This window comes from Brachionichthys hirsutus, unplaced genomic scaffold (assembly GCF_040956055.1).
Source record: "Brachionichthys hirsutus isolate HB-005 unplaced genomic scaffold, CSIRO-AGI_Bhir_v1 contig_1420, whole genome shotgun sequence".
Classification (NCBI taxonomy): domain Eukaryota; kingdom Metazoa; phylum Chordata; class Actinopteri; order Lophiiformes; family Brachionichthyidae; genus Brachionichthys; species Brachionichthys hirsutus.
Genome location: NW_027180413.1, coordinates 16,654 through 31,465, shown reverse-complemented (window position 1 = coordinate 31,465; position 14,812 = coordinate 16,654). Strand labels below are relative to the sequence as shown.

The window sequence follows — 14,812 nt, the reverse complement described above, 5'->3', positions numbered from 1 at the left end:
GTTGCAAAAGTATTTGCATTTCTAAAAAAAAAAGAAAAGAAAAAGAAAAGAAAAACACGTTCGGTTGGACATGTCTACCATTTCCCCATTTCTCAAAAGCCACTGCAGCGTCGTCGGTTCCGACCCAAAAGGCTGTCGGGTCGAACAGCTGTAAACAAAAGAATGTCAACAAGTTGAGGCATGACGCAACCTCTCTGCCCCGATCAAAATGAATGGCACAAAAATCCATCAAAGCATTTTGACAACATTGTCAATACTGCCAGAATCACATTGTGCCACACGTGAGATCTCCTTTGATGCATAAAATTGCAATCGTTTTTTGTTTGATCGCCAAAACACCGTCGCAACGAAAGAAAGGAAAAACAACAGCGTTGTCGAACATAACCTGTCACTGGACTACAAATAAAGGAGTGACAACCCCAATAGATTATAGTGTTAGAATGACGAACACACGTATCACACAATTGTGCGGTTAAAGATTAGTATAATCCTTTTTTTTATTAGAAAAAAAAAGTAGTTTACGTCCCACTCACCAATCCTGTCGCCATCGAGAAACTCTCTGGCACCCTGTCGAGGGGAGGGAATGTTTCTTTGAAGAGAAGGTATTCTATTGGTGGAAATAAACGTCAAAAACAAAAAACACTGCAATGCTATTGGTCTATATTGTTAAGAAAAATGGAGAGGGCGGGATCTAGTTTGTTGATCAACGTTTCATTGGTTTAAAGTGCATGTCTGTTCCCACCTAGTAACAGCTGATTGGCAATAACATGAACAATACATGGCTACTTTTTATAGCTACAATCTTGCAACTACAGAAAGAAGTACGAGCATTGATTTCTGGATTATTAACAAAATATCTTTCTTTGATCTTTTTCCTGCAAATCCTCCTGAATCAACAAATTAGGACTATTCGTGGATGAATGCAGGAAGTAAGGGATGACGGAACGAATGAATGAAGGAATGAATGAAGACAGAAGAAAGTATGCAGTGTTTTTGTTTTAACAAAGAAATGTGTGATGCTCGAAACAAGACAAAAGATTCTTTATTGACATAAAAAGTAAATCATATGGTACTTTGAACCAGTATTATGGGTTTGCCCTAAAAAAAAAAGTCCTGTATGAATAAAAGGAGGGTAGGGGGTCTGAATTTTTACATATTGAACCAGCTTTAAATCGTTGAGTTGCAGTAAAACACAGACAATATAGGATATCTCAATTATTAATTATTTAAAAATCAGACGAGATGGTGAAGTAGATAGGTAGGTGGGTAGGTAGATGATAGATAGATATATAGATAGCAGAACAAGATTCCAAACAGTATAAGTTGTTGGCAGAGGTAGACAGCAATAATGCTTGTAATAATCATAATATTTGTATCACAAAAAAAAACAACATTAACAAATTTTACATTAAAAACAGGAAAACAATTATTCCAAGATGTTGCCTATAATGAATACAGTCTGGTGAGAGGGCCGGATTAAATTAAAGGTAGGCTTAATGATTACAGTAAATACTCAAATTTCAAATTGTACAGATATTTCTTTTATATTCTTACAAAACTATCAGCTATCTTTCTGAAGTTTTTTGCCATTGTTTTACAAAAGAACTGTAGTAGGCTAACAGCCACAAACACTAATCAACAATGCTGTATATTTTATGGTGTATTCAAGTGATTAAACCTTATGATAAACAGGAAGCTTTGTAAAAATGAGTACTTCTAATTCTACTCCATTGAAAATTATGTTATTCATGTGTATCACTCCTTAGGTGGGCACCAGTGCACCTCATGCCGCAATCGTTACACATATTGTGATATATTTGCTCACAAGTATTGGGTAAGAAATTAGCTTTGGCATCTGATTTGAAAATACAATTTTCCAACATTTACAAATGGCATTATAGTACAGTAAATATAACACTGCAGAGAAAAGATGAGAATTAACAAAGTGTTTAATACAGCAACATATAACGCACGTGACATTTGAATTTAAAATGTACATTGTAAATTGTTATGGTTAGCTTTGGGAGAAATTGAATTAAATCTTTAAGCCATACTGTTTTGGCTTACTTCATTTTCATCTAAATGCTCGTCTAAAATTAATCTGGTTTTAAATGGTAATCTTACTTCATGTCATCTACGTGACACACACATTTTGCTGTGGGTATTCACACATCTTGTAAGAAAAGCTGCTGATCATGGGGAAAACATCGCGCAAGCTTCTTTTTACATCCACTGATTCATGGTCCATTTGAGCGCTCTCGTGCACTTTATTGGTCAATCTCAGTGCTACTTCCGAATAGGGCCACCAGCTGCTCCTCATAGTTAGCAATGTTTCTTTTCATGATGTCCATGCATGGGCCCAGCAACCTCTCGAAAGCTTTAACATCGATGACTGATTAAAGAAAGGGTAAGACATACAGTTATAGTTTCAGGAAAGGAATACAATGTAAATGAAAGCATTAAATGGTGGTATAAATAAAAAAAATAATGTACCCAAGCATTTGACACTCCCTACAGCATAGGCTGAAGCAGCTCTGGGCTTGTTTGTGACAAGTGCCAACTCCCCAAAATACTGGCCACGAGAGCAAGTGGCAATATCCAGCTCCTCTTCTTCCTGGTCTTTTTTCGTCTGTCAAAAAAAAAAAAAAAGAGTAAACAAATTACACATTATAAGATGGTGTAAAATTCCAATTTTTAAGAGGATATTGATTTTTTTTTTTTAGAGGGCAGACGTACCCTGCTTCTTTTCATGGTGATTCTAACTTGACCAGACTCAACGACGTAGAAGCAATCTGCCAAATCCCCCTGCAATAAAAGGCATTCTTATGATTGTAAATGTGCACCAATAATTATTGAGTCAATGTTTATAAAAGCTCAGATTCAGCAAAAAATTGAAAGGCCAGTCATCTAGCTGATGATATGAGAATATTTGTCACCTGAGCAATAATTTGCTGAGAGTCACTGTACACCTTGGTGGATATTACGTCCACTACCTTCATTCTCTCCGAGAGCTGTGGATGAAAGGATATTTGGTTGACGCCTCACTCTACATGCAGACATCACTTTGTTTAGCGCTGAAGAACAAAGCAGACATAAACCTCTAATGATGTAAGCAGCGGTAAGGTTTCAATGAACGCCTCGTACAGCTTCCTCTTCTTGGCATTGTTCTTCACTATGATCCTCCTGAATGACAGACGATCCTGAAACAGATGCAGAGAAAAAGACAAATGTTCAGGTTCACGTTTAAAGAAATGGCACACCCCTGCCTCCCTGCTTTGGGGGGGAAAAAAGAATTCTGTAAAAAACGTGTTCCGATATTTTTCAATGACCTGTCTTGAACTTAGAGGCAACAGTCAGGAAAACAATGATATTCAACATGTAGAGCCAATGTAGGATGCACAGAAAGTCCAACACAATTGTTGTTGTTTTTATCTTGTGCATATTTCACCTGAGTAAGGTTGCCTGCATTTTTAATTTCCCTTGTGCTGCAACTGCTCACCAAACAGTAGTTCATATGAGATGACGTTTCGCAGCAGGGGTCCAGAGTATATGAACGCCACTCAGAGAATAAGCGGAGCCCCAATGTGTTTGTATCATTTTTCTGCTTTCAGTCATAAATTATAAGAAATCTACCAGTTGCATGTCATTTAAGCAGTTTAGGTTACAATAATGGCCAGTGGCATATACAAAATGGTTGCATACTGAACTGAACTGTAGGAAATATAAGCGGCTTTCTAGGTAAGTAAACAAGGTTTTATCTCAGGGGTCACTGATCGGCAGACGATGAGCCAAATGTGGACAGCAAGGGGATTCCATGCAAAGCCTATTGACGTGAGACTTTTATAGTTACATTTCATAGTTTACTCACTAGGCACCAAAGGGCTCCAGGCGAAGTGGCGGCTATTGTGGCTGCCCTGGGGGTGTTGTACATCAATGCCAACTCTCCAAAGCTGCCTCGGTTGTCATAGCAACCAATCGGCTTCTCTGTTCCATCAGCCTTCACGCAAATGTTAAATGTCCCACTGAATAAATAAAACAAAAAAATTGACATTCTGGGAGAATATAAAGGCGTGGCTGCCACATTAATGCACACTGAAATATTTAGTTAGGCACATTTTCAGATTCATTTTCAAAACAATTTTCAAATGTTTCCACTGAAATTGAGATGAAAGATCACCTTTCAATAACATAGAAGTTATCCCCATCATCATCCTGATCAATTATGTGGTCTCCTTCAGTGCAGAACTTCTCAAACATGGCATCCAGCACCTGAGACATCTCTTCCTACAATGGTGGGATTTATCGGTCAAATATTAGTACTTTATGTTAAAAAAAAAGCACTAATTTTGTTCAGCATGCTGTCATAGCTACTTTAAAACAACTTTAAAACACACACAGAACAGAGAAGTACATGAGAGAGTTTTTATGGAATAATCCACTCACTGGATCCAAATTCTTGAACAGAAGAATGTCCCTACATGCTTCCTGTAGTCTCTGCCTTTGCTCATCTGTCTTTGGGTAAGTGACCTGACAAAATGAAGCACAGCCGTGTAGAATAACAAATGACAATGAGATCAATTCTAAATGTCAAAATCAAAGTCAGTAATAAGAGAGGATATTTGTATTATAAAACACATTTTACCCATGGCTCTTTATCCTCCTCATCTTCATCGGGATTGAACGCTTCAGCACACACTGCATGAAAGAGAGCCACAGTGATAAAAAAAAAAAAAATGGAAACTCAATTCCACACAAGAAAATACCTCCAGAAATTGATAGAGCTTCGACACAATATAATTTTTTTTGAATATATTATATATGCTGTATTTCAATAAGATTGTTCTACTGCATGTAGAGGATATTCATTTCCAGTTTGCAATGATGAAGGTAATTCATTGTAGGTGAGGTATTGTTTACGTGTTACTGAATACTTTACCATGCCAGTCACCGACAATATTAACAAACTACGTAGTTCCAGCTCCAATAAATAAATGTTGTTATTATAAGCTGACGATAGGGAGAAGGGACAGACGGAAAAATGCTCCAATACAGCACATACTGGTACATGTAGACTCAGTACTCATGTATCAAAGAAGCGTTAAATCATTCCAGCGGTGACACTGTCCAGAGGTATCCGATACTGAGAGAACGAATTACACCTCACCTGATGCTCTTCTGATGAATCTGTTTATCACCGGGGCTGCGGAAGAATAAAACAAACATACATCAAAATGGTACTTTTCACTGTCAAGTAATACCTTATATACCATAAGACAGAGTTAATAGCCCATGTGGCTACATGCACAGCAGTATATATAGACCACTTGTGTGTTAGAACAATATCCAGCCTTGTTCTTATTAGGGATCCAAAATCATTTAGGTCAAATCAGAAATAGGAAAAGGGTTTTTGACATATAAGCTGTGTTTGCTTCTTTAAAATAAATATAAAGTCTCACGAATAGTGGCCTTCCAGCTACAGTGCTATATGCATGGAGTACTATTATAAAAATCCCAGAAAAGACTATAATGGCTGGCCTGATGAGAGACTGTACAGTGTACTTATGCAGAGCCCACCACTCATTGGGATGCTGTGTCAGAGCTCTGGGTTGTTGTGCCACTTGCTGCACCTCAGAACAATGCTGCACCACATGACCACCGTTTAGGAAGGACAAACCTGCCCCGCAAGGCCCGTGAGGAAATGAACAATTATTGAAATGACCCACAGGTGCATGCACGGCAGGGGTCGGCCTGAACATGCAACATACACGCGTGTACGTGGGCTCCTTTCATCTGCAGCTGCGGTGCGCACGAACGAAGACCGTGCAAAAAAAAAAAAAAAGCTCAGAATACACATAAAGACAAAGTTCATTAATAATTATTAGGCTTCCATGACCATATATGGTAAACGGCACGGCGGTAAGCGCCATGGTGGATGGATGCGATGCGGCGGCGCGTCGGAGCATCGCTGCGCCTGTACGTTGCGTTGCGCGTTGAATCGAAGCGCAGCGCGTAAAATGGTCACAAAGCGCGATAAATCACTCACCATTGCACATTTTCCTCACATACAGAACAGTCTCTTAAGCCTACCTATGAATTCCTCTTCGTCGTCGTCGTCGTCCTCCTCCTCCTCTCCGTTCTCCGAATCGATCTGCATGGCTTCGTCATTGAAATTGACCGCTTTTGCAGGTCTTGAATTCTGCCCATTTCCGAATGAGGCCCGTGTGGTCTCGCTTTCCTTGAGCCGGGTGAAGTACTGCAACGCGAACTCGAGCAAATCCCTGGGCTGGTTCCTCAACACGTCCACGGTAAAGCTTTGTAGCAGCTCCGTCAGTCCTTCAGGAATTTCTATACTCATTCCTGTTACGAGTCTCTGAATGTGGACAAAACCGGGTTTGCTGCTGCTGCGAGGCTGAATCGATTAAAACGCGCTATCGTCGGGATTTAAAGGATAGAAGACGGGTGCAGTCTGTCAGCAAGCCGTCCACAGCGAAGCTCCTCTTTTTCTTGAATGAAAATGGCTCTGGATTTTTTTTTTTTTTTTTTTTTTGGTCCAAGCATCTTCTTCTGCTGCTTCTGGCTAGAGGAAACCCACGCATGTGACCCAGGAATCCATGGCAACCACCTATCCAAGGATTGCGCATGCACAGCAGCAGCAGCAGCGTGGAAACTGCAATCAGTCGCAAAATACAAATGATGGGGGGAAGAGAACCCCTGTGGTGTGGCGGTCAGAGATCGATTCCCCCTGACATATGAGATGAGACCTTGCATGGCCATAGCATATGAAATCTGTTTACCTGCAGCAGCAGTCCTCCACGCTTGAGTCCATAGTGTTTAATATATGGGCGTTAGGATGTAATTTGTATATATAAATAAAAGGTAAGGCTACAAATGAGAATATACAGCAATCTTTAATCATAGGTGAAAAAAATGCACCGCTGATTGCATAAAATCAACTGAGAGCGATTTCAATTCCTCAGTACAACAGATTTTTACAATCATGAATCTTATGAATCCCATAAAGAAGCCAGTTGCAAAATGTAAGCTGCAGGAATATTGTAAAACCAATGAAGAGTGAGTTAAGAGCCTTTAAAAGAATGCCGGTGACTGGATGCGAATTACAGGTGGAGCAGGTCATATAGCAGGAAGAGGAAGCATTCTGCAGATACTTGTCATTAAGAGGTTGAATAATTTTATGACTGTAGTATAGTCATTAAAAGTATAGCTTTTTCTGCAAAACGTGTGGGGGGTCCAGTTTTCGTGTGATTTATTCTCTGCAAACAACATGTAGGATATTTGCCAATATCCCTAATAGTAATATGTAATGGAGATGAATAATTTTTGCCTTTGACTATATTACTGTATAGCTATAATGTAAATGATAAATGCAATAGAATGTTAGAATTAAATGTGACTCCATTGATTTGGGTAACAAATGTTAAACGCTGAGCCATAAACGGACAAACCAATGTCGTGCAAAACATGCACGACCTCCCTGGTGGAGGTCAACAAATTTAGCTGGATGGATGCTTTAATTCCACTTGTCATTATATTTAAGAACAAACGGTAAACCAAAAGCTCATTCAGAGAGGCTGTTCCTTTAATAGCACCAATAGACCTTATTTCTTGCTCCAGAGGGAGGAGAATTAGCAGTGCTCATTTTAGGTCACGGGCTCTATCAGAACGCTGTTACCCCAAGGCAAATACTGTGGGCTGCCAGAAAAATCTTTTACACAGAAACATTCAGAATGTTAAAAAATAAATAAATAAGCTGTTGGCACCAAACTGTTCTTGGCCTGGAGGAAAAGCCATGAAATCAGTTCACTCCTTATGTGAGACCTTCGCATGAAAACACTGACAAGTGATGTAAGTTTGTGCAACAACCTGCTGTGTTTTAGACGTAGTGGTGAATTGGAATTTGAAAAAGGTCAGAAAGAGGGGAAGGAACAATGCTGCAAATTAGCAGGAAATACCTATGGTGTGAAAAAAATTTTTATACAGCTCAAATGTTCTCCCTCTGTGCTTCTGCCACGAGACCCCCGTCCCCCACCCCCCCTGCCGCTGCTGTGGCCCTTATCTGTCACTCTTTGTTAAGAAGGAACATTTTCTCACTCAGGCAAAGTGGCCTGTAATGCAACAATGCTGCTTTTAGCTCCCAGTCATCGCCTCGCAGTCGAGGCCGCAGCCTGCGAGCTGATGTGGAGGCTGCAGTTCAACGTCAGCGTCACCTCCGTGAAAAGAAACATCTGTCGGTCGAGAACAAGCTCTGTGCAGCAGTCCTGCTCTCTCAGCCGTAGATCCTGGAGGTTGCTGCCGTCTCGTGCTTCTCGAGAGACAAATGGAGCTTGCAGCCGTGGAATTACTAGACTTTGAAAAAGGTCGACACAGAGAAGTTTCTTTTTTTGTGAGGAAACAATAAGGCGAGTACAAATTAAGGGCCATAACTTTTGACTGTCACTCACTCAATCCCTCATCAATATGAGTAGTTCAAAATTATGCAGTTTTAACTCAAATAAAATCCCTATATACATTTCTTTGCATAATTAAATTTGCATCTCTAACGACTTTTTAGGAAGCTGGTTGATAGATTTATGCACAGACAGCATAAATCCACGTATAGAAGGGTCACATCCCTGTATATCCAACCTGGTTTATGGTAGCAGATTAGAACACCCATGAAAACACTTTACACATCTCTCTTTGCGTTATAAAATTTTAGCATTGATGAAAACTCAAACCACTTTCCATTGAAGCAGTTAAACTCAGAGTGGCTATGACGTGATTTGTGACAACACTGAACAGACACTGCATGTCCTCTTTCCAGGAAACATTTATTGATCAAGAGACAGGATCGCATCTTTCCATAAACAGGTCAGTTAAATATTAACAAATTTACAGTCATGAGGAATGTAGAAGAAAAAAAACACAACAAACAAAGCTTCCCTTAACAAAAACCCCAACCCAGGGACCACACCCAGGAAAACGTCAGACGGTGGTCCGATCAAATTCATTTCTCCTCCCGTGTGTTCCTCCATTCAGTGCTTCACAGTTCTGTTTTTTCTGGTATTACCTGTCAGTGAGAAAAAATAACACTGTAGACAAAAACTCTCCTGCATCTGAAATCTTTTAGAGTCGATACTTGCAACATGTCAAGTGTCCTCACCATTTCTTCAACATCAACTTCATCTTCATCTACAATCTGCTTCTCTTTATCCTGAGAATCTTCCTCTTCATCGTCATCTTCTACCGGCTCTTCCTCTGGCTCTTCTTCAATCTGCAAAGTGGTTTTTTTTTTTTTAAACAGAGACTGTAGTCAGTGGGCCGACATGGAACAATAGCAGTTAGTGGGCAACCATGTCCATGGATGTAGACTCGCCTGTTCGTCCAGGGCTACATTCATGCTGAGTCGGAGCATGCGCTCTATCCTGTCTCCATAAGCCTTGGTGTCAGCCAGCTGGTAGCCTGAGCGCAGCGTGGCAGTCTCAAACAGGACCACGGCAAGATCTGAGGCAGTCTGGTCCTCGGCGTTATCCTGATGAACAGAACCAACAGAACCCGGTGAATCCCCTGCTCCGTTTAACGTACGGTGACGTGACAGCGTTCAGACTTACTTGGACTCTTTTAAGCATCTGCTTGATGAGAGGATGCTTGGGGTTGATTTCTAATGTTTTCTTCTGGCTGGCATAGTAACTGAAGAAGACGAGATGGGCATTTGCAGTGGACGGACTCGGGTATCATTTGCTAAATTCGCACCGTGACATTTGACGTCACCGAAACAAGCAGGATCGCTTCTCACCTCGTGGAAATGTCTTTACCAGTCTGGTAAGCCTGCGCCTTCATGATCCTCTCCATGTTTCCCGACCAGCCATATTGGCTGGCAACCAAAGCGCACGGCGAGTCGGTCAGCCTCTGAGACAGGATGGCCTTCTCGATCTGTGCGGAAACATCAGCATCACATCAAATAACACGGCCGATGGAAGAGCTGCTACTTTATCAGCCGCGGCCAAATCGAATCAGAGGATGGCGTTTCTTTCCCCATGTCAGGGATTTTTACGAAATAATTGTCCTTCTACCTTATCCTTCAGGGCGCCGTCCTTGAGCCAAGTGGTGAGAGGCTCATACTCCTTCTCCAGGGCCTCCCTCTTCTCCTTGGCCTTGTCACTCTCATCAAAATTGACACCCTCCTTGGCCACGTTCTGGAAGCGTTTCCCATCGAACTCAGGCAGTGCCTGGATGCAGTACTCGTCCACGGGCTCCGTCAAGTAGATCACCTCGTAGCCTTTCTTCAGCAGCCTCTCCACGAAGGGAGAAGATTCAGCCTGTAGAGGGGCAGGCGATCAGCGCTCCGCTAAGGCCACTTCCTAAAAGACACCAATGAATCACACTCACCTCCTTCCTGCTGGTACCAGCCATGAAGTAGATCTTGTCTTGCTTCTCCTTCATGCGCGCCACATACTCCTCCAAGCTGGCCACGGCTTTCTCGCTGTTCGAGGTCTGGAAACGCAGGAGCTTGGCCAGACGGGTCCTGTTGGAGTGATCCTCAATCACACCCAGCTTGATGTTGGTTCCAAACTCTTTCCAGAACTTTTCATTGTAGTGTTCCTCTGCAATCTTCTTGATCATGTCCAAAGTCTTTCGCACCAGCTTCTTACGGATCACCTGAGAGACAGAGAGAGCAAAAAAAGAAAACAATTTTATCTCGTCAATTCTTTTTGTAAATCACTTCCTGAGATAACTAGGCTGCTTTTCACCTTGCTTATCAATAATCTCTTTGTGTCTAATCAACATATGGATAAACGCCAGATACGCTCAGCCACGAAAGCAAAAAGTGAGAGATTAAACATGTTTTAACGGGCCAAGATAGATGTGTTAATATCTAATGGGCAGCTCACCTTGAGCAGCTTGTGCTGCTGTAGAGTCTCTCTGGAAACATTCAGGGGAAGGTCATCGGAGTCAACCTAGCATAAAACATTTTCATTAATTACGAGGCAGGTCCAATCAGAGACCCCGACAGTCCACGCGAGCAAGCAGCCGTTTCTCATCAAGCTGACTCACCACCCCCTTGACGAAGTTCAGGTACTTGGGCATCATGTCGTTGAAGTCGTCAGTGATGAAAACTCTCCTTACGAACAGCTGAGACCGAAAACACATGGTTAGAGTCACACCTGAACATCATTCTAGATCTAGAGGCATAACATGAAGCCTTCAAACGGAGCGTCCAATACTTTGATGTAGTCGTTCTTCTTGCTTCCATACTCGTCAAACAGGCCACGGGGCGCCGCAGTGGGCACAAACAGGATGGACTTGAAGGTAACCTCGCCCTCAGCCGTGAAGTGGATGTGGGCCAACGGGTCATCGCTGTCCTGTCAGGGGAAACAGTTCGACTCGGTCAAACCGGAACGTTGGGAGACAAACGATCCGCACGGCTGCGCGACGTAGCGGCGGCGTTCAGGCGCCTACCTTGGAGAAGGTCTTGTAGAAAGCCTTGTATTCATCGTCCTCAACCTCCTTAGCTGGACGCTGCCAGACGGGCTTGATGTCATTCATCAGCTCCCAGTCCCACACCGTCTTCTCAACCTACAACACACACAGTAACTCATTTTAAGGGGGGGGATTTACTCGTGTAATTTTGGGAATATATATAGATGTTTTAGTTTTCTCTTCGTCCACATCGTGTACCCCTATGTGAACTTCCTACCTTCTTTGTCTTGGGCTTGTCTTTCACCTCATCCTCCTCTTCTACTTCAGCCTCATCTTCATCAGCCTCTTTCTCCGGTTCCTCAGTGGCATCAGCGTCTTCCTCAATGGGCTCTTCAACAGTCTCAGTCTTCCAATAAAGGGGGAAAAGAAGAACATTTGTCAATTTCTAGCAGTAGAGAGCGAGTCGTCCTTAAAGAAAAGAATTGTCTCAGTAATCACCTTGCTGGCCCAAACGTAGATTGGGAAGTTGATGAATTGAGAGTACTTCTTGACAAGACTCTTGATGGTCTCCAGCTCCAGGTAATCGGAGGCCTCCTCCTTCAGAACCAGTCTGTGGTCACAATTATGTGTGGAGAATTTAATTTAAAAAAACGAATATTTGAGAACGGTAATAAGTGATTTTGAGGTGAATACAAAAAGTAAACCTACGAAATAGTGGTTCCTCTCCCCAATGTGTTCTCACGGGGGTCTTCAATGACAGTGAACTGATTCGAGTCGGACTCCCAGATGTGCTGAGTGTCATTGTTGTGTTTGGACGTCACAATGACTTTGTCTGCAACGAGGAAGGCGGAGTAGAAACCCACGCCGAACTGGCCAATCAGCTCCGAGGTCGACTGTCCCTCAGTCTGCATCTCCGTCATCTGATTGAGAAACTCGCTGGTGCCAGACTTGGCGATGGTACCCAAGTTCCTCACCAGCTCGTCCTTGGTCATTCCGATGCCAGTGTCAGTGATGTGGAGCATGTTCTTCTCCTTGTCAGACTGTGGATTGGACCGATACAATTACATTTCAGCAACAGAGGGAACAACTTTATTTGACTAGATTCTTTAAATGTGTTATATAGTCCCTTCTCTTTTGCACACACTTTAATTTTGATGGTCAGCTCTTCATTGGAAGCCATTGCGTCGTCGTTGGTCAGAGACAACAAGCGGATCTTATCCAGAGCATCTGAGGCGTTGGAAATCAGCTCCCTGAGGAAGATCTGAAAGTCATTTGAACATTAGTCTGTTGTGAAGAAATACACAAGCCGTACTGAGCTTATTCTTTCAATAATAATCATTTGTAGAATGGTTTTTGCATTAAACCAGCTTGGCTTCTCTTAGATTTGAATGACGCACTGGACACTAGCTCTTTAAGGGTTATTGTGTATATTGTAGATAAAATAGCGGCTGGAATTTGTTCAAAACTGGAAGTCATAAGAGTGGGCAAATGTTGTTGCTTTTATATTTTAATGTTTTACATTGAGCTGTATTGATGTACAATTAAAAGAAGAAAAAGAAAGCCTAGCCAGGCCACGTCGGTTATATTTATCCATGGACACCTGAACCCAGATTAATTCAAAAGATCTCAACTGAACCCATAACCCCCCCCCCCCCTTGTATAATAACCTGGCAAGAGTAAAGCATAGCACATCAGAACATCGTCTATTCCCGCTCACCTCCTTGTTCTTGTAGAGAGAGTTGATAATGAGCTTCATCATCCGGTTAACTTCAGCCTGAAAAGCATGTTTTTCAGACTTTTCTCTGAGTTCCTTTATTTGAGCCGCATTCAAACCATCCAGCTGGATCGCCTCCTCCTCCCTGAAACACAGGTACATGCACACACACAGGTTACACCAGGGACATCACAGCCATAAACAAGCAGCAAATCTCCCCCCCCCCTCTAGAGATCAGTGCTCAAGTTAAAGCAAAGACAGAAAAGATTCCACGGGCTTAATGAAAGACATGCACGGAAATTAAGCTCTCATATTTTCACCAACCCAACAACTCACCGAACACTACGAGTGTTTGCATGGATACTGTTGGTAAGGTTGACCTTGAGTTGTTAATTAAGACCTTATTGACATTTCCTGATAAGGGCTAGGGTTAGAGGTATTAGGCAGATATTTAAAAAAAGGATTTCTACCTTTGCACCACTTCATCATCGGTTTTGGAGCCGTCTCTGCTTTTACCCAGGTCCTCTTCGACTGTACCGTCGACATCAACTTCATCCTCTGCCCTTACAGCAGCTGCCAAGGGACAGAAGTTTTTGAACAGAGATCTTATCACGCAGCTCAATCTTGCATAACTGCTGCAGTACAATATTCAACGCAAATATTAAAAAAGGTCATATCATTTCCGATGATGCTCGGAAAATATGTGGTCCAATCCATCAAAGAAGCACGTCGAAAATTACGCAGGTTGGATTTAGGATTATTGATTTACATTTTCGCAACAACAGCAGTTCTCAAGGAGATGTTCGTTTGCATAGTTCAGATTTAATGAAAATCAACAATAAGGACTGTCTCTCTTTTTTAATTGGACCATTGTGTCTGCAATAAAGATTTGATTGATTGATTAATATGTTGAAGCTATATTAATTCTGCCGTCTATTATAAACACATAGGCAAAACATAGTTTGTAACAGGCATAACTAAGAAGGATCTAGTAATGCGAGAAGCAGCAAAGAAGATCAAAAGGCAAGTTACAGCTAGCTTACCGGCTAATGCCAGGAAACATGTTGGGTAATAACTGAGAAAAGATGGCGAATCGTTCCACTACTCACCAAAGGCTAAGAGTGCAAAGAGAAAGCCTGTCACCCAAACTCGTTTCATTTTGAGATGGCGCTGGGGACGAGTAGCTTCAGCTCCAAGACAAAAGCCGGGGAGACGCGTGCGGAGCTCTGCTGTGACTACAGAGACTGACTAGCTAGCTAGCTACCGCTCCCACCGAAAGAGCGAAGCACGATTAAAACCGTGACAGCCGACCAATGGCTGCGCACCACGCACAAACCTTGACCAATCACGGGAGAGTCTAACGCGTATGTTGTCCAATCATCTTCTTCAACATAAGGCAATGCCCGAAAATCGTGGCTCGACACCATTGGCCGAGAGTAAATAGTCAGCGCATCACTTCCTAAAATGTATCCCTCAAAAAGTGTGGAAAAGTATCTGCTAAACTTTGATTTATTGTGCAATATCAAAAACAAGGAACACGGGGAAACCTGAGGACAACAACGTTTTTAAAAACAGGTCTATTGCATCTGCGAATTATGTCTGTAGACGTTTCAGCCTGTGCCATTCTAAATTACTTTTAAAAACTGAGTATGCTCATATGATGTTGCAAGTCAAACTGTC

General features: G+C 42.1%; 2 protein-coding genes across 2 annotated transcripts; both read right to left on the bottom strand.

Moving 5' to 3' along the window:
- Positions 1-2,267: 2,267 nt before the first annotated feature.
- Positions 2,268-6,355, bottom strand: LOC137914768 (cAMP-dependent protein kinase type II-beta regulatory subunit-like). The gene is made up of 11 exons (XM_068758263.1): positions 6,088-6,355; positions 5,165-5,200; positions 4,643-4,695; positions 4,444-4,527; positions 4,178-4,284; positions 3,869-4,022; positions 3,099-3,200; positions 2,937-3,011; positions 2,737-2,805; positions 2,494-2,629; positions 2,268-2,392 (listed from the first exon to the last, which is right to left on the bottom strand). The coding sequence occupies exons 1-11, from the start codon at positions 6,353-6,355 to the stop codon at positions 2,268-2,270; spliced, it is 1,209 nt and encodes a 402-aa protein (XP_068614364.1).
- Positions 6,356-8,811: 2,456 nt separating this feature from the next.
- Positions 8,812-14,349, bottom strand: LOC137914766 (endoplasmin-like). Its single transcript, XM_068758260.1, has 18 exons — positions 14,242-14,349; positions 13,603-13,705; positions 13,136-13,277; positions 12,563-12,679; positions 12,127-12,458; positions 11,917-12,028; positions 11,696-11,824; positions 11,458-11,574; positions 11,223-11,360; positions 11,053-11,130; positions 10,890-10,955; positions 10,387-10,656; positions 10,071-10,316; positions 9,794-9,930; positions 9,609-9,687; positions 9,374-9,529; positions 9,161-9,271; positions 8,812-9,067 (listed from the first exon to the last, which is right to left on the bottom strand). Exons 1-18 carry the CDS (start codon positions 14,288-14,290, stop codon positions 9,041-9,043), a joined length of 2,409 nt encoding a protein of 802 aa, XP_068614361.1. The 5' UTR covers positions 14,291-14,349; the 3' UTR covers positions 8,812-9,040.
- Positions 14,350-14,812: the final 463 nt, after the last annotated feature.